Source organism: Aulostomus chinensis, chromosome 19, assembly GCF_037954235.1.
Source record: "Aulostomus chinensis isolate RoL2024-O1b breed Wild chromosome 19, RoL_Achi_v1.0, whole genome shotgun sequence".
Taxonomy (NCBI): Eukaryota; Metazoa; Chordata; class Actinopteri; order Syngnathiformes; family Aulostomidae; genus Aulostomus; species Aulostomus chinensis.
The window spans coordinates 12,303,486-12,329,049 of record NC_141338.1 but is presented as its reverse complement, the minus strand read 5'-3'; the positions used below and the strand labels follow the sequence as shown (position 1 = coordinate 12,329,049).

The 25,564-nt window shown below is 40.6% G+C and overlaps 1 protein-coding gene across 1 annotated transcript; it reads left to right on the top strand.

Moving 5' to 3' along the window:
• The first annotated feature begins 257 nt into the window (after positions 1-257).
• pnpla7a (patatin-like phospholipase domain containing 7a) lies at positions 258-25,564 on the top strand. Its single transcript, XM_086188527.1, has 36 exons — positions 258-387; positions 837-900; positions 1,313-1,387; positions 1,879-1,966; positions 2,610-2,692; positions 3,025-3,125; positions 3,223-3,363; positions 3,449-3,608; positions 3,777-3,857; positions 4,999-5,127; positions 5,204-5,284; positions 5,917-6,046; positions 6,139-6,214; positions 6,290-6,362; positions 6,476-6,631; positions 6,713-6,790; positions 7,119-7,324; positions 7,415-7,546; positions 7,645-7,768; positions 9,312-9,425; positions 9,703-9,769; positions 9,977-10,126; positions 10,841-10,904; positions 11,156-11,324; positions 12,725-12,907; positions 13,073-13,191; positions 13,346-13,502; positions 14,486-14,602; positions 14,689-14,758; positions 14,903-15,019; positions 15,164-15,312; positions 15,434-15,586; positions 15,775-15,894; positions 19,032-19,116; positions 19,648-19,763; positions 21,227-25,564. The coding sequence occupies exons 2-36, from the start codon at positions 838-840 to the stop codon at positions 21,347-21,349; spliced, it is 4,050 nt and encodes a 1,349-aa protein (XP_086044653.1). The 5' UTR covers positions 258-387; position 837; the 3' UTR covers positions 21,350-25,564.

Sequence of the window (25,564 nt, the reverse complement as noted above, 5' to 3'; positions counted from 1 at the left end):
TGGGATTGTACATTATAAGAGGAAGTAAATATATTTGGTTACTTTATCTATTACAGCGCAAAAACTTCTCGGATTCAGAGAATAATTGCTGTGCTGCTGCCAAATGCTGACTTAACACCTTACAAAAGTTAGATCTCCTTTTTCTGTAAACAGGAAGACGAAGATGTATCTGGTCCATTTCTGATTGGTTGATTGCTCTGAGCGGTATCAAGGCAACAACAGACATCAAAAAGTTCATTGGTGGATACAGGAACATGGGCGGGGCGAAGCAGGTGACGGCATACATACAGAAAACTTTGTTAGCTATCCGCTAACTTTGCTCCATCGACTGTTTTGACAATGTAACCTAATTAAGATTGAAACAGCCCCAGAAGAATTCATCGAAAAGTAAGTCAGATATTTTATACACACAGGAGTCGTTTGGGTTTGACTGAAAATGTCTAATACAGGCGAAGGCGTTAGCAATAGCAAGCCAGCTGCTAGCTAATGTTATTGTAGCAGCATCCATGGTTGAGAGTGTATCAAACTAACCTGCTTTATTTAGTATCAACCGCAGCTTGGTTTATTGTTTTTACATTCTGCAGCTGACTTGTCATGCCGTCAAGTTTTATTAGAATGGGAAGGCGTGATGAGATGTTTCGCTGCCTTATCCATGTTCCTGTTTTCATAGTTGGTCTGTATCCACTGGTTGGAGAGGCTGCCAGTCGGCTCTTCGTAGGAAGATATACGATACATGTCAAATTTGTAATTAATAAGAGGTTCCCGCTCCTGCGAGAACCGAACCACGTCTCGCTCCGTATTTGGATCTCAGAGTTTGAAGCGTTGTTGTCTTCCAGGATGAGCTGCCACGGAGAAGATGATGACGATGGGGATGGAGACCTGTGCAGATGGGCCAGTTCAGTAAGTACCACAGTTAAACACACGTGTCAGGCTTCAGGGCAGAAGACAGCAGTTAAAGCTTTGTGGTGGGAAGCACAACAAGAGTTGTGTTGTTGCTGCACCTGCAGCTGACAGGATGCAGTAGCTTAATATTGATTTGCTATAATGGCATAATGTTTATGTATCAAGTCACTTCGGTTGTCATACATCTTAGTCAAATATACCCTGGTAAATGTTAACTTGGGCTTCTGTTTACTTTTCATGTGTAAGTCGGTGTTTTAGAGAGTGTGCCATCATGAAAAGTTTCCCCACAGATGTGGAAAATTAATAGAAACGTCATAGAAAGTTACTGGTTATGATTTGTCAGCCTCATATCTTTTTGACAATATTTGATTTAGCATTTCGTGATTATAAAACCAGTCTATGTTTCTAGGTATTGGCAACCAGTAAAAATGACATCAAAGCACGAGTGCAACAGTTTGTGGAGGAGAGGATGCAGACCACCATGGTATGTTATGTTTTCAAGTCTGTTTGAGGCTTGCTTGCATTAACTGTTACATCAAGTATGGAAATAATGTTGGTATGTATTGCCAACAATTCAATAATAAATATAATAAATCAACACTTTGTTTTATCGTGTTGCTCAATTATGGCAGAAAGCACAAACTTGATTTCTCTGGTTAATATGGAAATCAGGAATACTTAAAAGAACACACCAAATGAAATTTGGCCCAGCCTCACTGTCTTTTTTCCTGGTACATTTACTTTGGGATATTACTGCCAGTTAAACCTCCTAGACCATTGGTATTTAATCAAAGGCGGAATACATATAAACACGATAAAATCCCCTTACCTTCTGGGGCTGTTCCATCATTATGCATGGAGTACTTGTGTTATCAAACCAGTAGCCTCCATATCCTATACTGCTGTTTGCCACTAGCTTGCAGCTCATTCTCATGTAACCACAATATTGTGGAATTGCTCTCGTCTGTTTTCTAGCTCACAGGGGTACTGATCGGAGCTGCAGTCGCTGTCTCAATAATCGGGATTGTGGTTCTCCTTCTTTACAGGAAATTCAAACTTGCCCGTGAGTCTGTTTTTAATTTCATGTTTGAGGCCGTATTATGCTAATTTTTCAATATTTCTTAGTTATATTTTGGGTGTCTCTTCTACGGCAGGTGTAGACATGATCATGTTGAAAGATCACATTATTGTTTTCATACTGTCTATTGCTGAACCTCCCTTTTTATTCAACACTCGGTTCATCAGGGTAAAATGCACATGAAGTTTTACCATCTTAAAGGGAAATTTCTGTCACTTTATCAAAAATAAAGCGAAGCAAAAGGCTGTTATCAATCCATGCTCGAGCTTAAGCATTAAGCAGTGTGATGACAGTGCAATCTGGCAGCATAAAATAGACATACAAAGATCTTGTGGGGACATTTTTGTAATAATATAAAGTAATGTTAATCCACTGGATCTTGACATCCTCAGCAACTTAGAAAATGGTGTGTTTTCTTTGTACCATCCCCCTGTTTCTTGTGGGAGAGAATAACTCCTTCTGGTGTGGACATTAGGCTTTGTAGCTTGTTTTAGATGCACTTAAAATAAAAAATATTACGGTCTCTGGAAGTAATCCTGATTAAACTTTCCAAGAAATGTTATATTTTCATTTGTAAGTTGGAGTAGAATGTGGACTTGATATGGACTTATTTTGCTTTTGTTTCAAGGTGAACAGCAGCCTGGTGTTCCTCATTACCGCTTCAGAAAAAGAGATAAAATGCTCTTCTATGGAAGGAAAATAATGCGCAAGGTTTTCTCTACTTGTCATTTTGTCTCACACACCCACGCAGAAACCATTTACAGTCACTTCAGTAAACTATCCTACGTATCATTTCAGATGATTCAACTCTGTTGTATAAAGTTCAAATTCTGCTCTCATCAAAATAAGAGTCCTCATCCTATGACTAAGTTATACAGTTAAATTGCTGATTTAGCATTGAGTCATGAAGGCAGATACTTTCATTTCAGTTTTTTTTTCTCTTCTCATTCTTGACTAATTAGATCAATGCTTGTTTGAGTGAAATACACATGATCTGTATTTTCTGCAGTAAAAAATATTTGGAATGTTTATATTTCTTCAAGGTCCAGACATTGTCCTCGATTCCTCCTCCTTCGTCTACCTCAGTGTCAAAGCAACCGCAACGCATTCGCAAACGAACCAAAGTTCTTAGCATAGCTCGCAAGTATGCTCCATTTCTTACAGTTTAGCATGTGAAAAGGGAAGTTTTACAGATTTCTGAAGATTTGTTACACATTCATTCGTGTCGTGCTTCTCAACAGAATCCTCAGAATCCGTAAGGATCCACCCACCCTGCAACCCAAGGAGCCGCCTCCCTCCCTGCTGGAGGCCGACCTGACAGAGTTTGATGTGCAGAGCTCCAATCTGCCCTCCGAGGTCCTCTACATGCTGAAGAATGTCAGGTGTGTTTGACAGACCAATAAAGAGCTTGTCTTGCAGGCTCAGAATCCTGTTCTAAAAATCTGTGTCTTCTTTTACTTGCTGTAGGGTCTTGGGTCACTTTGACAAGCCCTTGTTTCTAGAGCTGTGTCGCCACATGGTGTTTGTTGAGCTGCAGGAGGGTGAAAATCTATTCAGGCCAGGAGAGGAGGACGACAGCATCTATGTGGTCCAGGATGGACGACTGGAGCTCCTTATACTTGAGAATGTATGTGGACAACTTGTTGATCATTGATTACTTCAGCGAGGACCCACAGGAGGATTTGTGGCCAGACCTGAACCCCTCAATGTGCACACTATCCAGATAGATATGATGATACAGATTCTCTGCAGTAAGATTTTGAAAATGACCAGGTTGTGTTCACATGTGTTTTAGGATGGGACAGAACCTGTGGTGAAGGATGTGCTCCCAGGAGACAGCGTCCATAGCTTGCTCAGCATTCTGGACATCATCACTGTGAGTTCTCTCTTTTGTCTTTTGTCTTTGATCAGTCTGTGTCTCCTGACTCTGATCTAAAACTACTCCGTCCATTTGTTCATCCATTAAGACTCAATTAACCTGAAATTCTTCCTCCGCTTATTTTAGCTGAGAGAATTTTTGTAATTTTTTTATTTTGAAGGCTAAATATCCTCAAAATCTCATGAAATCCTGCATGTGTGGTGAAACTATGTTAAAGGACTTACAAATGTCAAGCAGCAGGGGGCACTGTAATCACAGTAAGCCTGTTTTGGCCCTCAATTCTATCTTGTTCATGTGCACCCAGAAAGACCTGCACATGTACAAGTTTCCTGAAATGAATTACATGGTTTGTAATCTGTGGACACCTCCAACAACAAAAAACTGTAGAAAAATAAAAAACTCATCTGATAGAAATGCAACATTTTTAAAGTAGCAATTGGGGATGATGAGTTTTGATTGACAATGATTCTATTAATACAAATTTTGTCTCTGTTTTTCTCATGGTCTATGTAGAATCTGCAGAAAATTTGCCACCGGTTGATCACTAGGTAGCACTTGTCTGACAAACTTGGACAGACAGACAGAAAAACCTACATTCCTCAAACTGCTCAGAGGCTTTTAACTTAATCTGGATAAAATTTTGCATGTACAACCTTTTGGGACCCCCCCATACAAAGACATTACAAACATTTTGATGGCCCAAAACATGTAAAATCTTGTACCCACTGAAAGAGATGAAACCGTATCTCTCCCTCAGATTTGGTTGGAAAAGCCATGACAGGTGTCTATTCAAAACTTCAAAGAAAATATGAATTATATTTAAAAGCAAAACAAATCCAGCCATCTGATTTGACACTGGCATTTTTGAAGAATCAAGAAACAAAAATGTGAAAACATCTCTAAGGGCGGTTTTGTGATGTTTTCAGTCAGTGTGAACACACATTTTTTTTCCAGGCGTATTTGTTGCCATCACTCTCACTATAGCAGATGCTCCAAACACAACCATGGTCAGTTATTACTGTGTGAGGTAATTCTGTTGGCTGTGAACGCTAGGTGTCTGTCAGCACTGAAGCAGAAGACGGTAAGGATGAAGTGTTTATGTCAGTGTCTTCTGTCTTTGCTTGTCTTGCTCTACCAGGGATATCCAGCACCTTATAAAACTGTATCAGCTCGGGCGGCCACTCGCTCCACCATCTTACGTTTACCAGCATCAGCCTTCGAGTCAGTGTTTAAGAAATACCCAGAAATGCTTGTGCGCGTCATTCAGGTAAAGCCAAAGTATTTTCATGTTTAAGATGATCTGCTTTGTTTACCTCAATGTTTGATTTTCGTGTGTGTTCCAGATAATCATGGTCCGCCTCCAAAGAGTCACCTTCTTGGCGTTGCATAACTATCTGGGCCTAACGACCGAGCTCTTCAATCCGGTAGGAGGGAAATTAATTAGTGCATGTGTATTTGTGTGTGTTCTCACTCACTCAGTCATGCAGAGACGCTGCTCACATTTGATACCAAACACTGCTGCTAATGAAATAGTATACACACACTCACACACACACACACAAGCACAGAAAGGCCCGTAAACACTGTCATGCACATGCAAGCTAATTTCACACAACATTAAGCACAGCATCATAAGTTCGTCCTTCAAAATAGATCAGTGAAAATGAAGGATGGCAGAAACTCCTGCGTGGAAGGAAGGGAAGACTCCTACCTTTGAACCCGGCTTCACCTAAATGCTTCTTCGTGTTGTCCCTTTGGAAGGAAATAGGTGAAGGACTTTAAGTCTTTGCATATCCTCAAATAATTATGACGTTAAATACTCTATGACTGGATATACATCCAACCTACTTCATCTCGTGTGTTGTAGATATTTGATCGTGGTAGATCTGGGATAATCTGAACTTTAGATCCAAATATCGATATGTTAAATTTCCAGGGCTTTTATGATTAAAGTCCATAAAATGTATATTTTGTCATTTAAATGGCTTTGAATAACCAAATTTAACTTGTCCCAATTAATTAAGATAAGGACTTTTAACTGTTCCTTAATCTACAGGACAGTCAGGCGGTGCCCTTGTCCAACGTGAACAGTGTGATGGGAGAGGCGAATTCTGGAAAGACGACTCGACGTTTGCACTTCCAGGATGAGTTACCTGCTGGGACCACAGACAGCCCCACAGAGACAGGTCACAATGTTCCACCCACTATTAAGATTGTGCTTTTTTTTTGGTGATGTGGAGACTGATTCAGAACTGCCACTTCACTTTACATTAAGCAGATGGTGTAAAGGACAGCCCTTCAAGCAGCTACAGGAAGCAGCGATCCATCTCTGTGCCCACTGACTGCCCAGGTAGGTCACGGAAAGGCCTGGATTCCTTTTCTGCGTAGGCAGGCATCAACTCTCTTCCTTTGTTCTGATTTGCAGGTAGTGACATGAACATGGCTTGTGAGCGAGCTCGAGTCACGATAGATGAGACTCCGCCCAGTCCTGCCACTCTCAAAGTAAGACCCACCTACCGTGACGCCTCGTACTATCTTAGGTGCTTATGAATCAGCAAAAAGGTTTTTTTCCTCATGTCCCTCCATAAGTTACTCTCCCGTGTCTGTCTCTGCAGTCTAGTCTGAAGAAGAGTGTGACGATGCAGCACACACCCTCCGAAGTGTTCCACTACACAGACTGCGGGGGGCACTCAGACACCATCCACCTCAGTAAGAGCAGCACCATCCTGCTGGCGGCAAAGAAAGACTTGCTGGGAATCATCCAGTTGCAGGTGGGAGAGGATCAGATATCAGTGTTTCATTCAAATGTTTTTATGAAAAATTCAAAGAAAATGTTATAATTTTCTTTACAGGACCCAAGTCTCCTTGAGGGAAGAGTTACCCTCCATCAGGTGAAAGCTGGTTCTGTGGTGGCTCGTCAGGGGGACCAGGTCAGACCAGCTCTGTTTAAACTAGTTACACATCACTTTTTTGCACTTTTGCAGCTTTTGCGGTCATGATGTTTAAGTTTTAATGTGAAAGCACACTTTTGTTCTTTGACACTTCAGTAGACAAAACTTTTTGAGTCATCGTTGACAGTTTTATAAGAATACATTTTAATTTGATGCTCAAACAAGTTGGCAATTCTCTCTCATTCTGGATCTTCGTGTAAGTATTCAGTGAGAAAACTCTCACATCTAAAAGTAAATAAGTGTTAAACCAAATGCAAAAAAAAAAAAAAAGATATCTAAATGTTCTCTTCCCTCTTTCTCGTTACAGGAGGTGAGCATTCACTTTGTGATTTCTGGCCTCCTCCACGTTTACCAGCGGATGATCGACAGGGAAGAAGACATGCGTCTGTTTGTGACCCACCCTGGAGAACTTGTGGGTCAGCTGGCTGTCCTGACCGGAGAGCCCCTCATATTCACTGTCAGAGCCCAGCGAGACTGCAGCTTCCTCTCTATTTCCAAAACCCACTTCTATGAGTTAGTTACACCACTGAATTACATTTTCTAGATGTGAAGTTTACTTCAAAGTTGGGAGATAAAAATAATTCAATTTCTTCTTCTTTTCAGGATCATGCGCGTGGAGCCTAATGTGGTGCTGAATGTTGCTCACACAGTGGTGAGGAGGATGTCATCTTTTGTCAGACAGATAGACTTTGCTCTCGACTGGATGGCTGTGGAGGCTGGCAGGGCTGTCTACAGGTAAAATTCAAGTTTAAAAGGTTAAAAAATCTTTTAATTTGGGTTCTTGTTCTTAATCTGGATACGCAGCTGGTGGAAGTTATTTCTGTGTTTTACAGGCAAGGAGAGAAATCAGACAGCACTTTCATTGTGCTCAGTGGTCGACTGCGTTCTGTAATCATGAAGGAGGATGGCAAGAAGGAGCTGATAGGAGAGTATGGACGGGGCGACCTAATTGGAGTGGTAAGGACTGTTGTTATGAAGGAGGAGAAAGATGGTGATCTCTAGTGAAATTTGAATATCTTCACTGTGCCATGATGAGATTTCTCAGTGTTTAGTATTTTGTTTTTTAGAATTATTCTATGTTCTACGTACGTCATCAAAACAAGTTCATCAAGCTTTGAGGATATCGATACAAGCTATGCTAGCGTGCTCCTAAAAGACATCACTTGACTGCTGCTGCCAGCGAATAGAAATTTACCCAAGTATGTCTTCAATTTAGGGAAAAAAGCAGCTTAATAGTACCAACAGTTGAATTTGAGTCATTTTTCGTACACCTTTTATATGTTCTGTTGAAATGAAAAGGAAATGACGAGGCATTTTAACCTTTATTGTTATTCTAACAGTACAGATTTATATTTTTATCCAGTGTTAAATCTTATTTTTACAATTTAGGGTTGACAATATGCAAGGAATAGGAAAGCCAATCAGTATTCATTTAAATCATTTGTTTATTTGATTGCAGCATCGCAACTTATTGAACACCAGTAAATAAAAAAATATATTATGTACATCCTTCATCAGGTCAAAAGAAAAAAGAAAAAGAACACAAGTAGAAAATGTAAAACTATACAAATTATACCGATGGGAGAGGGCATGATATATTCTACCCATGTCTGCTTTACAGTGACAAGACTTCTAGTTTGCCTTGACCTGTTTCTTTTGTCTGAAATGTGGAATGTAGTTGGGATTCCGTTATTGCAAACAGAGGGCCTTTAAAACATTTACTTCCTTTCACTGATACCACATTTTGCCCAAAAGTAGTTCTCCTCAGTGGTTCCATGCAGACCCTTCTAGTGGTGGTCCTGGAGCTCTTTAAAAAAAAAGCAGGTGGTACAAGTCCCTGTAGAGTCTTGGACATAAAGCAAACATTATCAAAATTCATTACATTTTCAAAACCCAGTCCAGTTCAACAGCATTGCAAATTACAGCCTCCAAATTTCGCAGGGCTGTTGTTGTGCGTCTGGTGTATCATCCATTGTTGTCCAAATTGAGTTCACTTCTCACAACGAATATGAATGAGAGTGCTGTTTGAATTTGTATTTATAAACTTCCCACATTAGTAACAGTGTAAGTCACATTGTTGCACCCTCTTTCCCATGACGCTTCTAATAATACCTGGGTGGATGGATGCTATGGTTACTGTTACCTGGGAAGCGTTCCATGCCTGTGATAGTGGCTTATATCCTGAGACATATTTAGCACCTCTATATTGATGTCAACTCCAGTTTATGAGCTGAAGACATTGTATTATAGCTTTTGTTTTACTTTGTTAAGTCTGCAATTCTTGAAAACAAAACAACAAAAAAGACTTGACATGTGCTTGAGAAGTGTTTTTCATATAAATGGAGTTTTCCCAAAAGTGCGCGTAGTTTGAATGAGAAGGTTAATAAAACTGTTTGTCTGTTCATTATTATTCCAATGATCAAGAACTATTTGGTGTTTTTTGGTCATCTTACTTTTCTTACGAATTAAATATTGTGACATGACCTTGGTTTCTCTGCAGGTGGAGGCCCTGACCCATCAGAACAGAGCCACCACGGTTCACGCTGTACGAGACTCTGAGCTGGCCAAGCTACCAGAGGGAGCTCTCAGCTCAATCAAGAGGAAGTTCCCCCAGGTAGTGCGAACTTCACATGTCAGATTGTGTGAGAATGCACCACATTTCTGTTGGAAGGAGGTTCTACGTTTATCTCTTTTAAATACCTTGACAACAATGTGGTTAAACTACCTGTGATATTTTTAAGTGCAATTTTAGAACCACTTTGAATCTGAAATCGAGATGAGTTCACTTAGAAGTAGCAAAATGAAGAAGTGATGTGTGAAATGTGCAAAGACCATATGCGTGTGTCATATGAGGAGCAAACAGCTGCTTCTGACATGTGTCTGCATCGCAGGTTGTCACCAGGTTGATCCACTTACTAGGACAGAAGATCCTCCAGCAGGTCAATGGTCCTCTCACAGGTGTGTGTGTGAGTGTGTGTGCATGAGCAGCTCTGTCTATTATGTTTGTTTATGTCTCATCCTGTTAAAACTGTGTGCAAAACATGTTTGGCTTGGATTGCTACCTTTGTGTAAAGAGTTTTCAGAGCTTACTCTTATTAATAGAATAAATATGTATATGTGTGTGTGTGCGTGTGTGCATGTGTGCATGTGTGTCTCTCTCCCCAGCTCGCAGTTTAGCCCTCCACACCCCTGGCAGTAAGTGGGATGCAGGCAACCCAGTCTCCAACCTCTCTACGGTGACGGTCTTGCCTGTGTCAGAGGAGGTTCCCCTCACTGCCTTCACCCTGGAGCTGCAGCATGCTCTCATGGCAATAGGTAATAAAATGATAAAAACATGGAGCTTAAATATTGGTTATCTTCTACTATAGATATTTCCTCTTCTCCTTCCAGCAGAAGAATTTTTACTGTCCTTTTTACTTCAGACCTGCATTCCCTCTGACTCCTCAGCTGCACGGGGTCAATTTGATTGTAATAGTTTGTCATTACAAGGGCATTTAAGGCTTTATTATGTGACAAAGGAGGTCAAGATCATCACAATCAGAAATCCTTTTTTTAATCCCTTGCGGGAAATTGCTGGATTTGCAGTGCTCCATTTCTCAGTAAAAAAACAATTTTTAATAGGAAAAAAAAATAGAGAATCAAGAATAAAGTGAGATATCTTTTGTACATTTATACGTTTTTACACTGAAGAGGATATTTGTACTGCATGATTTAACCAATAAAAGCAACTCTATAGGATGGGCTGCATCTTAGAGGGAGGAGTCAGTTTGATAGCCACCGGCAGGAATGATTTCCTGTACTGTCTAGTGTTTGATTGGAATATGTTCATTAAAGGTACTTCAGCAGGATAAGGCCACTGAAGTGTTGCAGTAGGACATTAAAGGAAGCCACACTGAGAAAGAAAGGGCCTTTGTTCCTCTTGAAACTACAGTATAGATGAAAGTAGTAGCACTCTAAGAAAAGACAAGTGGATTTGGCGAAGTACTTTGATCAGATATTGATCAGAACTTCTGCAATTTTCTCATGCAGGTCCCACTCTCCTGCTGACCAGTGATATCATCAAACAGCGCCTCGGAGTTGCTGCACTAGATAGGTGTGTTTTCTGTTAAAATGTAGCAACTACATGTTAAGCCCACACACACTACTTTCATAATTTAAATATAGTCCTGAAGATCTTTTCCTCTATCACACTACTGCAAGGTTGACTTCATTTTTTTTACTTTCCCTTTCGGACTCACTCATTAAATTCAAAGATGCTTTCTTGGCACAACAGGAAAATGGATTTACTTTGTGCTGCCAGCTAAGCAAAGCTGTCTGTCATTAATGGACTCCTTTCCTTTTCAGTGTCCATGAATACCGTCTGTCCAGCTGGCTGGGCCAACAGGAAGACATCCATCGTATAGTTCTTTACCAGACGGACTCCACTCTCACCCCGTGGACGCAGCGGTGCATTCGTCAAGCCGACTGCATCATTATTGTTGGACTTGGGGAGAAGGAACCTGTAGTTGGGGAGGTGAGATGTTGGGGCTGGGTGACAGCTGGAGAGGTGACAGAATCCGTAGCAGAGATGGCTGTCATTAGCAAAGCCAGTTTTCCACGAATTTGCAAAGTTTATTTTCAAACGTCTTGATTTTTCTTCTGTTCCAAGAGCTCCACATAATGTCTTCAAATTACTTAATATACTGAACTAAGATTCGAAAACTCAAAATCTTTTTACTTAACTCATAAAAACAGGAAAATTCTCACATTTTAGATACTGAAATCAGTAAATGTGTGCTGAATTATTGAAAGCAGTGGGCTAGAAATTGCAGTATTTTTGTATATTAATATTTAATCTGTCTAAAAAAGCTTTCATAGGATTTGTTTTCATTGGTATTCAAAACACTGATTGGTTCGGTTTAATGGACTTTAAAATCTCAACCTTTTGCACAGGTGCAGCAGAATATCTACATCCAGGTGTTTATGGTCTGTTATAGCTGACCACGCGTTTTTTTTTAACCTTTGTTTTGACCCCCCCACACAAACACACACACACACACACCCTAGAGAAATCATCACACCATTATTATTAACCGAATTGGCATCAGGCAGAGCTGTTGATTGAGCTGGTCTATGCCTGCTCTGATATTAAGGTCAATTCTGATCATTATTCTCCTGAATCCTGATTACACCTGAGAGTTCAGCCAACGTAACGGTCACACAGGCTGTGAGCAGTTTGAATTTGACCCCTGGGCATAAAGGAGGAAGGAGCAAAAGGATTGATATTGTGAAAGAGGAGAAGCAGGAAGTGCACGTCCAGTGAAAGAAAGAGAAGTAATTGCTTTCACCAGGGAAAATGAGCACAGAGAAAAGAAAGGAATGTATCCCCGTTTAACAAGAGGTGGTGGGAGAAATGGAAAGTTGGATCAATAATTGCTCAGGAACAGAATGAGTCATAGCTCTAGCTTGACATTATCTTTCAGGGCACATGCGCGCGCACACACACACACACACACACACACACACACACACACCACAGAAGCCTCACCTTGCACAAACCCTTAACAGAAGGCCTGTTGACTTAAGATCTGACCTTCCTCTCAGACTGTTCAGCCTTTTTTTAAAGACTGCTCATTCAACAACGGCATATATTAAAAAAAAAACATCCTCTTCAATATAACCTTCCTTTTCTGCTCTTATTTCTTAGCCAGCTATGAAAAAACTTTTTTTCCTTGAAGCACATACCTATCCTGATATTTTGTTCACTTTAACCTTGTGTACTCACTAATAATCGTGAATTTGCAGGGCTTTCTGAGCCAGTGCTCAAAATCCTCACAATCCCCTCAAGTGTAAGCTGTGGACAGGAACTTGTCTGAAGAACAGGAGGAGTATAAAATATTCTAAAACATCTGTGCTTTGATGGCATCCCTCTAGCTGGAGCGAATGTTGGAGGGAAGTGCAGTGCGTGCCCAGAAGCAGCTGGTGCTGCTGCACAGAGAAGACGGCCCCCCACCCAAAGGGACTGTGGAGTGGCTCAACATGAGGAGCTGGATCTCCCGACACCTCCATCTCTCTTGTCCCAGAAGGGTCTTCTCTAAGAGGAGCTTGCCCAAACTGGTATGCTGTCTCTTTCCTCACCTTTTGCTTTTCTCGTCAGTCTATTTTCACTTTGTTCCCTCTTGCTCTTCTCCCTCAGCCTCCCACTTCCTTTTACATAGAACATCTACATCTCATGTCTGATCTCGCCTCTATACTTTGTGATGTTTTTTTTTCTTTTTCCAGTTGGAGTTGTATCAGCGTGTGTTTGAGAAGCCAGCAGATCGCCACTCAGACTTCTCCCGCCTGGCTCGAGTCCTCACTGGCAATGCTATCGCCCTTGTCCTGGGAGGGGGAGGGGCCAGGTAACACTCTCCCTGCCATAATAGATTTAACACATCTTTTGTGTTTAATGGTTTTTTATAACTGTCAGAGCTACAATCTCACCCCTGGAAAAGATCAGCTTTTATGTGTCTCTCTATCTTTCAATCCCATTTATTTCTCTACCCTCCTAATTAGGGGTTGCTCCCAGGTGGGGATCGTCAAAGCTCTCTGCGAGGCCGGCATCCCCGTGGACCTCATTGGTGGTACTTCTATTGGTTCCCTGTTGGGGGCACTATATGCTGAGGACCGCAGCTACAGCCGCATGAGGGTCCGGGCAAGAGAATGGGCAATGGTGAGAGCTACAGTGAAAATCATTCGTTGTAACATCTACTGCTTATTTTAAACTGAATTATGCTATAAATACGCCACAATCAAAGAAAAAGACCAAAGAGAAAAAGAAGAAATAAACATATCAGGGAATTAAAAAGAGAAATATAAAACAAAACATGACTCTAATACAGATATCTAGAGAGCACTACAGGTCATACTACAGTTGTCTTTACATTTTATGCCCTTTATTGAATTGACGTACAGTACAACTTGGATGCTTCATGCCCTTCAGATGTCTTCTTACATAACAGCTGCAGAGCTTGAGGTTTTCTCCCTTCATGGTACATTCCTGAGTATCTCTTGAATGAGCGTTAATTATGTATGTTAATATTTTATAGTTTTCTCATAGTATTACCCCTCCACTTTCTACATGGCAAAGCTTTCCACCAGGAGGAGAGAATGTCTCTGCGTGATTCCTGATAACAATATACCAATCATTCTAATGGAGTTCAGTTCCTCACTTCATGCCATTAACCATCAAAAAAAGAATGTGTCCATCTATGACTTCTGCTCTGTCTCTAGGTATGCAGACAGAGCCCATGCTAGGGTTGGTCTTCATCATGGTGTCTCATCCCCTCCCCCTCTAGCTCTGTCCTTGATCTGAACCTTGGCTGTACAAGCAGCTGGCCAGGTTGCGCCGGTTGCAGTGTTGCTGTATTTCATTGAAACAATCACCGATTTGCTGCGTTGAAATGTTTCTTAAGCAGAATGAAATATTTTTTTGGGCTCTTTCAAATGACTGAGACCCCTTTAGATAGAACCTTGAAGAAGAAATACAAATTAAAAAAAAAACTCTTTCATATAAAGCCCCCCCCCCCACATACACACACACAAAATACATTAATCCGGTGGAGTAGATGTTACCTTCAATAAAACGTTTTATTTGATGTCTGCATTTTGCTTTCTGCTCGAAGTAACTTCATGTTTCTCTCTCTCTCCTCATAGGAAATGACCTCAGTGTTCAAGAAGGTTCTGGATTTGACGTACCCGGTCACATCCATGTTCTCTGGAGCTGCCTTCAACTCGAGCATCAGCAATGTCTTCAAGAGTAAACAGATAGAGGTAAGTGAGATGAGGTGACTAAACCAGTGGAAGAAGAAGAGGAGACTGTTCTTTTTGTTCTTTTGATGTGACTGTTGTGCGTGCAGGACCTTTGGATTCCGTACTTCAATATCACAGCTGACATCACTGCCTCGGCCATGAGAGTACACACTGATGGTGAGAACAGAAGGGCTGATTAGCAGTTTGTTTCTGTTTTACTTACAAAAATACCCAACTTTTCTACGGTTTGCTTAAAGGGTCACTTCAAACAAATACACAATGTTAATAGTGTAAATAGAACTTGCCGGAATGTTGTCTCAGGTTCTCTGTGGCGGTATGTTCGTGCCAGCATGTCTCTGTCTGGCTATCTTCCTCCACTCTGTGACCCCAAAGATGGACACTTACTTATGGATGGAGGCTACATCAACAACCTGCCAGGTTTTTAAATTTTGTTTTAAATACTTCATTACCTACCTTGGCTTTTATTTCTTTCATGTCTGCTGATTTTGTCTTATTGATAATTGATTATTTCAACTCTTCTTCTCACCCCCCCCCCCCTTTTGTTTCCGCATCCTCTCTCAGCTGATGTGGCGCGCTCCATGGGGGCTAAAGTGGTGATAGCTATTGATGTGGGCAGTCGGGATGAAACCAACCTCACTAATTACGGCGACTCACTCTCTGGCTGGTGGCTGCTATGGAAACGCCTCAACCCTCTAGCTGAGAAAGTCAAGGTAATGGATTGATTAAAAAAAATAAAGGAACAACACTGTGCAAGAATGTGGTTCGACAACAAACAAATACAATGTATGACGTGTGTTCTCATGATATATACTTTCATTTCTATGTGCGCAGGTGTTAAATATGGCAGAGATTCAGACTCGGCTGGCCTATGTCTGCTGTGTGAGGCATCTGGAGTCTGTTAAGAACAGCGACTACTGCGAGTATATCCGACCTCCCATCGACAGATACCGCACTCTGGAGTTTGGCAAGTTTGATGAGATTGCTGTAAGTTGAAGGAAACCATATGAAGTTGTTACTGGGACGTTTGCTTGAGCCAGTGGCTACTCCTGTTGATTTAAGAGGAAGATAAGTTTATTTCAGTGATATTACATGGATTCCTACTCAGTATTTTGGTGCAACCATGTACAACAAATACAATGACCTCAATACGTGTTTGTGTCTGTGTAATGAAGGAAGTGGGATACCAGCATGGCAAGACGGTGTTCGATGTGTGGGGTCGCAGCGGAGTGGTGGACAAAATGTTGAAAGACAGACACCAGGAAGAGTTTCACAACACTCAAAGCAAGAACAATGTAAGGATTCTTTGTCAGAATTGTCTGGACATATATACAGGAAAAGGTGTCACAGTCCATACTTATCAATCTCATGTTACTGGTAGTAACAGCCATTTTGTTAAATTACACAACTGAGTCAAAATATTTATCAAAATAGAGGGGATGTACCAATTTGAATGTAAAATTGGGAAGTTGAATATGGTCTTTGACAGGAGGTAAAAATAGTTGAAGCTTAGTATATAGTTATTTTCAATGTTACATTTCAAACTGTTAATTTTACTTATCTATAAAGTTTTAAAGCAAGACCATAACCACCTCCGTCGACCAGAGAACTCTGACATCCTCTTGAGTTCGCTCATTATCTGCACATCGTGAAAGCTGAATCCTCCAAATTATTCCAGTTGTGGTCAGAATTTACCTACTTGTTACTGTCCTGCAACACATATTATTATCAGCTGTGTTTGTGTATGGGACGCCTTGGGCTGCTCTGCTATTAAAACAATAACAGCAAAGCTATGACTCAACCTGCTCTTCAAGCACTTACATATACACATACTGTAAACTAGATCTGCCTCCCAGCGATGACAGAGAAAGACAAGGGACCAAATAAATAAGGGAGGAGGAAGAATGATGGAATAAAGATGTGGCACCTCAATTTGAGCAAAAAGATGAGGGAGGATGGAGGCGATTGGCCCCGTATGGAAACAACTGGCTGAAAGCAACAAACTACCAAATGAGCCTCAACAATTATGGGAAGAATGATGGTGCAGATTTGAAGCAATAAGGAAGTCTTATATATAAATCCCGTTTAATTCTTTCTATTGCAGTTTCATTTAAAACAATAGTCATCCCACACATGCAGTTAATGAGGGTCTTTCTATTTTCAGGGTGCGACTCTCTGAGGAAAATCACTTCCTACAATGTTTTTCTACGTTGCAGAGTTTTAAAACAAAATGGAGAGTTTGTGAAGCAGAAAATCTGATTGTATTTTCCAGGAAATGCAGAATAAGCTGCTATATTATAAAACACTGTACTGAGTAATTAGAAAAAGATGGAACGTGGCCCAAAGTATCCCAACAAAGAACCAAAACTCCTAATATCTAAAGTTAAGGCTGCATCTAAATCTTATTGTTACGATGAAGAAAGGCTGTTAGACTAATTCAGTTTTGATAAGATCTCCTTGACAGTAAATGAAAAAGACATAAAAAAGATTCTCTCATCAGAAGTCGATACCACAGCTTTCCTATCTGTTGTCTCCAAGATTGACTGGCATTTGGTTGTGGACGTAAAGTCAGAGCTGAACTGGTAATCACTAAAATGATATTTCACTCAAAAAAGTGTGTTAGGAATTTCAGGTAATCACAAATAGGTGTCTTGTGCACACAAAGACATTTATTGTCCCTGGAGGTCTTTTTTTTGTGTGTGTCTGCTAACAGCTAGCCACTGATACTTAGCCAGAAGCTAACGTTAACATGTGCTAACAGCTGGCTGTAAAGCTCCACATTACACCATGCACTTGAAAGTTTGTAAATTGTCATTTTTTGACAGTTTTTAATGTTTTGAGCCATTAGTTGCCATTAGCTTCAAGCTAAATATACAGAGCTGGTTCTTTCTACACTCTGGCATCTCAAAGAGGTGATGCAGCAGGGAAAAATCATCTTTGTTAGCTCAGAACACCTATTTGTTAGCAATGAAAGGGCTAAGTACACTTATTAAGTACATTCTTGCATTAATGTGGTGTATGGAAAGGAATTTAGGAACTGTAGTTTGTGTTTTCCTCCGCTTACTGTCAGTTGCAGATGGTTACAGCGGGGCAGTTCTCACAGAGCAGCCTTTTAGAGGTGCGCTACATCTGCAATATGTTGCTTAAGTAGAAACAGAAAGAACTTCTCCTAAGGGAGCCTGCTGGCTGCTATTTATGGGTTCATCAGTGTATGGAAGTAAGAATACATTAAAGTGTAATGTTCTAACAGATGAGGTGTTGACACAAGGTGTTGAGGACTGTTTCCTGAATCCTGCTGGATTTTCTGCTCATTACCGCCTACTCTTCCTGTATGTGTCCACTCACCTTTCCAGTGCAGGCAGGTACAGCCAAAGCTGTGTGAACCACCGCTGCAGGTTCCTCCTGGGCTCCTCAGGCTGCTGATATCATTCTAGCAAGAATAAATGGACACCTTAGCTTCTTTTCTGATACTCTAGCTCGTGCTAGCTAGATCTCAAGCCCCTGAGGCCTCATTATAGAAACCTCCAAGTCTTAAATCGTACCTTTTCTAAGTTCAGCATAACATTTAGGATGTATGGTATTACAAGAACATGTTTCCAAAAAGCATTTAGGAATAGAAGATCCAATCGTCTCTTAGGATATTAATTAAACTCTTACAGAATCCTCCTCACAGCAGAATTAACCAGAAACTCACACAAACCATATGATGATAATTTGGCTTTCATGCACCATGTACTACTAATTATCAGTATCCCATTCATCTTCTCCGTGGCTACCTACTAGTTAGCTTACTTTAGCTGTGTTGCTACTAGCTGTGTGAGGCAGAGGTGTCTCTCTCTCTCAGCAGCTGTAGAAAATAAACCAGTTGTGTATGAGGAACATTCTCTTGAATCTCTAGAGAAAATGTAAGAACAGGTACGATTTGACGAACCTCATATCAGATCTAATGGTTAATTTGTCACCTGGGAAAATATTTAGGTGACGTAGTCATGGTCTTAGATTGTTAATTACAACATTTGTCAATCACAGAGGCAGTCTTGTGTGCATTTGTAACACAGACACAGGCATGACCAGATGAGCTGATTGAAAGAATCAAGTTTACAGTCGTTGGGATTTCACAAGTTAAGAAAAGACAAAAGGTCTGAAATAAGACAGGACCCAGCCATGAGTTTAGTATGTACATCAGTAACAGGAAGATGTGCTTCTTGTTTTTATCCATATCTGGAACTTAAGATAGGACAAGTATTTAGGATCTTTTGTAGGAGTTTGTTTTCGGCCTGCCTGCCTAAAAACAGATCTTGTGAGATTTGCATTAATGCCTGAGTCAGAGCACAAGTGGTTAAATTTAGTGTAAACAATGTAAAATGGACATCCCACTGCATTGGATGACGTGTGTGTGTGCGTGTGTGCGTGTTGTGTGTGTGTCTTTCAGGTGGTGACGTGTCCCAATGCGTCCTTCACTGACCTGGCAGAAATCGTGTCCCGCATCGAGCCTGTCAAACCGGCCGTAGTGGATGGTAACACCACTGACACACACTTGCATCATCAGCCACACCTGCAGTCATTGTTAGTCTTGGGAGATGTCGTGCTGGACGCATTCAGGGATGCATATTTTAGATTTCCGTTACATATTGGGATCACACTCGTGAGCTGTTTTAAAGATGTTCCCATCCTTTTGCTTTACAGCCATTTCTCGATTTGTCTCTCATCAAACTTCTCTGTATAAATTCACAAATCCTCTCTGACTCATTCACCTGCACGCCCACTTTCATTCGTCACCTATAACACACTTAGCTAAAGAGACTCACACACACCTTCTGCTTCTGTAGACAGGTGCGTAGGAGGTAATGTCCATTTAGCCATGGGGAAAGAAAATTTCCGCTGTGTGGTCTTGCTGTAAATTTTATATAATGCAATCGGTCCTGAGATCTTCATCCGGGGATTTCCTTTTGTTCTATACCACACACACACCCCCACCCCCTTTTTTTCCAACTTATTCACCCACAACATGACTCTTATGTTTCCTGTCCTCAACTTCTCCCTGTCAGAGGAGTCAGACTACCACACTGACTATGACGAGGAGGCAGTGGAGAGCGCTCCGTCTGACATGGAGCTGTACTCCCGCTATGGAGAGCACACTGAAGGGGAGGAGACTGCTGACACGGTGCGAGCTTCTGGTGACACTGGTGACTTTCATAGTGGCCGTTGGGTTCATAATATAAGGTTAATATAATTAATCTAAAATTATATTTCACCTCCAGGTAAGTTGAGAGCCGGGGTCAGAAAAAGCTATTGGGCTTTGAGTGATTTCCTCTGGTTAAACAGAGACTCAGTCAAGGCTAAAATATTTCTTTTTTCAAGTTTTACACAAGATTGCATATTCTTGGCTCTGATTTTCTTAGATGAATAAGCATGCTTCTCTAAAAGAGTCATTTGGTGTTTAATATCTGCTCCACATCCTATAAAAGACTAAGTCCACGGGAATCACTGGCAAGTACACTTAAGCTAAGAATTAATAAGTCTTAAATGTGCAAAAAACTAAACCTTGGATCAGTTTTCAAAGAGAGGAAGCTCCCCCCTGTGTCCAGGGGCTAGATGTTTAGATGAAGTATATGCCTAATGCCTCAACTATACTTCATCATGCTTGACTAACCTTAAAAATTGCAAAAGGAAAGGAAATATAAAGTGAGACAGAATTTAGCATAAAAACAGCAGGTTTCACAGAGCTTAAATTTTTTTCTCATCATTATTTTTTCCTCTCTGCTGGGCTCCTTTGCTCTGAGCTTTCAGAATTGACAGCCTCAGTTTCGTTTTTTTCCCTCCCCGTTCAGTAGTGTTTGTTCTACACGTTATTCCAGAACTGGAGAAAACACATTTTCTTTTCTCCAGTGAGCGACTACATTTCTTGTTGGGTGAAAGTAGTCTTCCCTGTAAACAGCAGATTTTTTTGATTGTGCAAGTGATTAATTACAGGAGTGTTGACATTAATAATGAATCTACACACCTTTTCATGTTCTTGGCTTCTTCTGACTCGACCTGAAGCTGTGTCAGTCTGTTTTACACACCAGTGATTGATTTTTTTCTTCTCTTTTGTTGAAGTTTCACCTGCTTCCTTGATCTGTTGATTTCATCTCGAGAGCCTCAGACGCAACGTAGTAGAGAGATGTGTCTGTTAAACTTGAGTTTAACGTGAGAGATCTCAAGATTAAGGCGATCAGATCGAAGTTGAGCGTGATACTGTGGGAGCAGTTGAAATTCTACGATGTGAAACTGCGTGTAGAAATACTACAGCCGACTTTTATTCATAGGACTCTCTTCTTCCCTTCTTACTTGAAATCAAATCATGTAAATGTTTGTTTTAGGTGCTTCATGAAGAGAAGAACATTTACAATAAATTCAGGAAATGAATTCCCCGAATGTAAGAATATCCAGCAGAGAGGTAGCGTCTTTTTAAATAACACAAAGGGAACACAGCTAAGCAGGGAACATGTGTCAGATAAAAAATAGTTAGTGACACATTCAGTCCTATATAATGGAATGTTAACCACTTTAAAATTAGAATTTTATCTGATATTATGCTAAAAACAAGTGTCATTTAGAAACTCCTAATAAAGGTCTCATCTCTAGGATGAAGAGCTGGAAGGTAGATCTGCTCGCCGCATCACCTCAGTCTCCAGCAGCCACTTCCATGACCATCCAACTGACATCTCATCAGACCAGGAAGTCCTCTCTAAACGCTCCATTAAGTGAAGATTGCTCTAATGAATTTTGCTGGAACAGGTCATCACAGTTTAACCTGGCTCCATCTATGCCTCATTTAGCTTCCAGCCTGTCCTACACCGCTCCACCTGCTCGCTCATTTTGACCCGGAGAACGTCAAAGAGCCGTTCTGCCCTCCGTCACCTGGCCTCATTAGCTGTGTGACCGACATTACAATTGGATGTCCCCTTTAAAAGCACTCAGTACAGGCACCTAGTAGCCAGTCTATTTCTCATCCAGCGTGACGGAATTCATAGTTGTTAAGGTTACATCACAAGCAGCGCTTAGGAGAAAATCTTAACGTGTCGTTTCACCCAAATGATCCTTAATCCCCCCCCCCTTTTTCCACTCTTCTAGCTTTGTCGATCATTTTGGTTTGGGATACCTAGCCGGAGTTCTCAGCCCTGGCTTAAAATCATGAGTAACAAGAAAAAAAATGTTCACATCTGCCAAAATGTTGTGGAACCACAGTGAATGAGTCCTTCACAGAGCACAAAGAGTTGAGTGTGAGGTTGAAAATTGTAGTTAGTAAACTAGTGTGAGCACCACAAATACAAGTCCGTTACCTGACTGGTATCACGGGCAGCAGAGGTCTCAAACGATGGACCCAGTAAAGCTCAAACTGAGTTGAGGAAAAGGAGGTTTTTTTTTTCTTGATCTATGAATTGGATAAACATTTAAGTTTTGCTTTAACTCAGTACTTGCATACCAATATTTTAATTTGAAGAGTATTTTTCTTATATCGCTCCTCTGTTGCTGCCTGGCACTAAAATACTCGTCTGCTGTGAGAAAGTCAACTTGCTCCTCTCATTCACAAGTTTTAATTATATGTTTAAAAATCTAGATTTAATTAGTAACCACAATGAAATATGGACCATTTAATTCTCTTCGACTGCTCTTTTCTTTTCCCTTGCTGATTCTCAAACTAGGAAGTGCGATTCTTCTCTGACGGTCTTTGACTGTGATGTGTAAACTTGTGTTTTTCGCAGAGTGAGTTCTGATGGGATGCGGACAGGGAGGTGTCACTCACCAGGTCCACCTCTGAGTCAGTCTAACGGGCGTGTAAGAGATTGTGGACACCGTTAATAGTCCTTGTTTAACGGGGAAATTTAAAAAAGTAAAGGGAGACAACACATTTTTTGGGAATTTGATATCCTACTAAGAGCATCTTCAGCAGATAGTTGACCTTCTCTCCTCTGTGAGTGCGTACGATGACTTTTGACTGAGGTATGCTTACACTTCCCACCCATTACCATTCATTGTACTAAGCTAACTAGCGGTCAGCTGGTGTGTGAGTGGTTCTCAGCTTCTTACAGCTGACACAGAGGAAAGAAGGGCATCCATCTTCTTGTCTGGCTCTGGTAGGACGGTGTAAAGGGGGCTGAAATACAGCTTCAGCATTCAGCCTTCAAATCAAGCCTGCTCCAAAGGTACAGAAACCAAAAGATTCACCAAACAGTGTTTATAGATGAATCAGTCTTTGTAGATGAGAAGGGCATGTGCGTATCGTAACGTTACATTAAAATAGACGAGTGTCACCGACCTTCGCTTTGATCCGCCATCTGCTTAATTTAAAAACAGAAAGAGCAAAAACAAGCAGCACACTGTGGCCACAGCTGTCAGCATAGTTTAGTTGTAGTCAATGTGCCAGAGACATGGAGGGAAGTCATGATTGCTATCCACTTCAAAGCGCTAGTTTCCCTCCTGGCAAGAGATAGACCCCCCCGCCCCAAAAGACCTCCCTCCTGTTTTCTGGCTTGAAACGATCAGACACACACTCAACGGCAGACAGCGAGGATCTATTGGATGAACTCTCGGCTTCACAAGAACATGTTGTAACACAAATTATTTGGCTCATCATTATGTGCTTGCTCTTTTTTTTTTTTTTAAGTCATTTGAATCTAATTTTGAGTGGCAAAGACAAACTTTCGTATTTTTGTTTGTTGCCTTCATATTCAAATAGCGAATGTATCCAAAGGCAGCCTGATTATTTTCTAACCAAGTCAGGACAGCTGGACAATCATTCCATAAATGCAATGCAATGCACCGTTTAACTCCTTATTTTGTATTCTTCATTAATATGCCTCTCTAAATGAGACGTTACCACTATCATAACATTAATCGCAATCTTAACTGAGCCTGTAATTAACTGTTACTTTCATGATCAACGTAGCAATTCAAATCCTATTTTGTTTTTGTCTCGCCAACCCCACCTATATTTAGATTAAAATAATGTAAGACGTGTGACTGCCACAGTGACCTTTTGACCTTCAAAAGATTTCTTGGTCATGCCTCAGTCCCAGTGGATATTTGAAGGAATTCTCAAAGCGTCCCAGAAGTGTTGCGTTTATATGAGGTGATGGCGACTTTTTACCACCAAAATCTGTTCAGTAAATCCGCAGGTTCCAGTGGATGTTTGAGCCTAATTAGAGGTTTGTTTGTTTTTTGTGAGGTGACCTTGACCTTTGACCTCCAATATTTTCAGTTAATCCGCAAATGTTAGTAGACATTTGTGGCAAATTTGTAGAAATTTCCTCCAAGGTGTTCTATAGATTTCGCGTTATGGGAAATACTGCGTATGTCTTCAAAGCTGTAGCGTGCAATTTTTGTCGCCCCCTTCTGGAAATGAGTTATCACCACACGTATGTATCAATGTATCCACAGATGAGAGCCTCGGGGTGCTGCTGCAGTGTTAATGTTGGGGTTTGTTGTAGTCAGATTGAAAAAAATGTTGTCACAATATCGGAAGAATTCCATATACTGTGAAATGCAGAGATTTACCTGGCGATAAGGGCTTGAATGTACATCTGTTCATTTATACGCTACTCATTATCATTTTTGAAAATGGGAGTTTATTGCACATTGGTTCATTATTTTGTTTGTTTGTTTTCCCAAAGTAAATGTATTGATGAGGATCCCTTAAATTGGTTTTGACCACCACATGGAAGGAGTGACACATTGTACATTTGAGAGCTGATATGGTAGATGAGAAGGTAATAACACTTTTGTGACTACAGTAAATGTATATTTTGTCAAATACTAATCAACTGTACAGCAACCTCACATTAACAGTAAGGCTGGGCCAAAATAATAATAAAAAAGAATACTTTTATATTCAGAGGCCCTTATGTATCTCAACATCTGTTAAATTGTGGAAATGACAAGTCAGATAATCCAGTCGATGCTCATTGTATTGCTCCATCAAAGAAAACCCAACATCTCAGTCACACAATATATTCGGTATATTTCTTTATATTGCCCAGCCCTAATTCATCTATCAATGCAACTTGTTTCTTTTATTTACTTCACACTAGTAACCTTTGGGCCTCCGTATATGAAGCTGTGACCTTACCTCTACTGACGTTGCAGTGCCTACACACACACACACACACACACACACACACACACAATGGGATCCTTCCTGTATCATGTTGGTTAAGTGAAGTGTGCACACCGCTTTGACCAATGAGGTGATTGTGTTTGAACTGTTTTGTACTTTTGGGTGGTTTCCAAGAACCAAGCACAATGAATTGATGTTTTCTGGCACGATGAATGTTTCATTACTTTATTAGATAGTACATGGTAATGGAGGAAGTGCTGATGTAATGTGTGGATGTGTGCCAAGTTACTGTAATCAGCCTTAGGTGACACACACACACACACACACCCACACACACAAACGACCACTCGTGCCCCCATTCAGCATTCATCTTTGATTATTAATGCACAATGATGATTAAACCAGTATGCCTGTGTTGTTTTACATCTGGTACTTGTCTATATTTATGTTTGTATCTTTGATAACGTTTTTGATTATCAATTATTACTAATAAATCAGTTTTAATTTGTCTTTCACTTTTTACATTTATTTTTCATTTCATCTTTACTTGATCAGGAAGCCCCTTGAGATTGACATCTATTTTCTGAAGGTGACCTGGCCGGGACAGTGCACCAGGTACTTTTCAAAATAAAGTATGAACATCAATTGCAACCATTCTAACACAAATTGATGATAAATTAGTGAAAGAAATTATTTATTTGCCATCTGGCTTTGCAGTTAAAAAAAAAAAAAGTCAAATTAAAATAAGGACTGATTCTAATGTTTTTGTGCTGAAATTGTTGATGAAATTTCACTTTGTCAATGATATTGGATTATGGAATTAAAAAAAACATTGCACCTCAAGCAGCAAATGTTCCTTTTTGAGC

Coding starts and splice junctions, on each gene's coding strand:
- pnpla7a (XM_086188527.1), top strand. CDS start 838: ATGAGCTGCCACGGAGAAGATGATGACGATGGGGATGGAGACCTGTGC. Junction 3,126..3,222: donor GTTCTTAGCATAGCTCGCAA/GTATGCTCCATT, acceptor GCTTCTCAACAG/AATCCTCAGAATCCGTAAGG. Junction 6,632..6,712: donor TGGGAATCATCCAGTTGCAG/GTGGGAGAGGAT, acceptor TTTTCTTTACAG/GACCCAAGTCTCCTTGAGGG.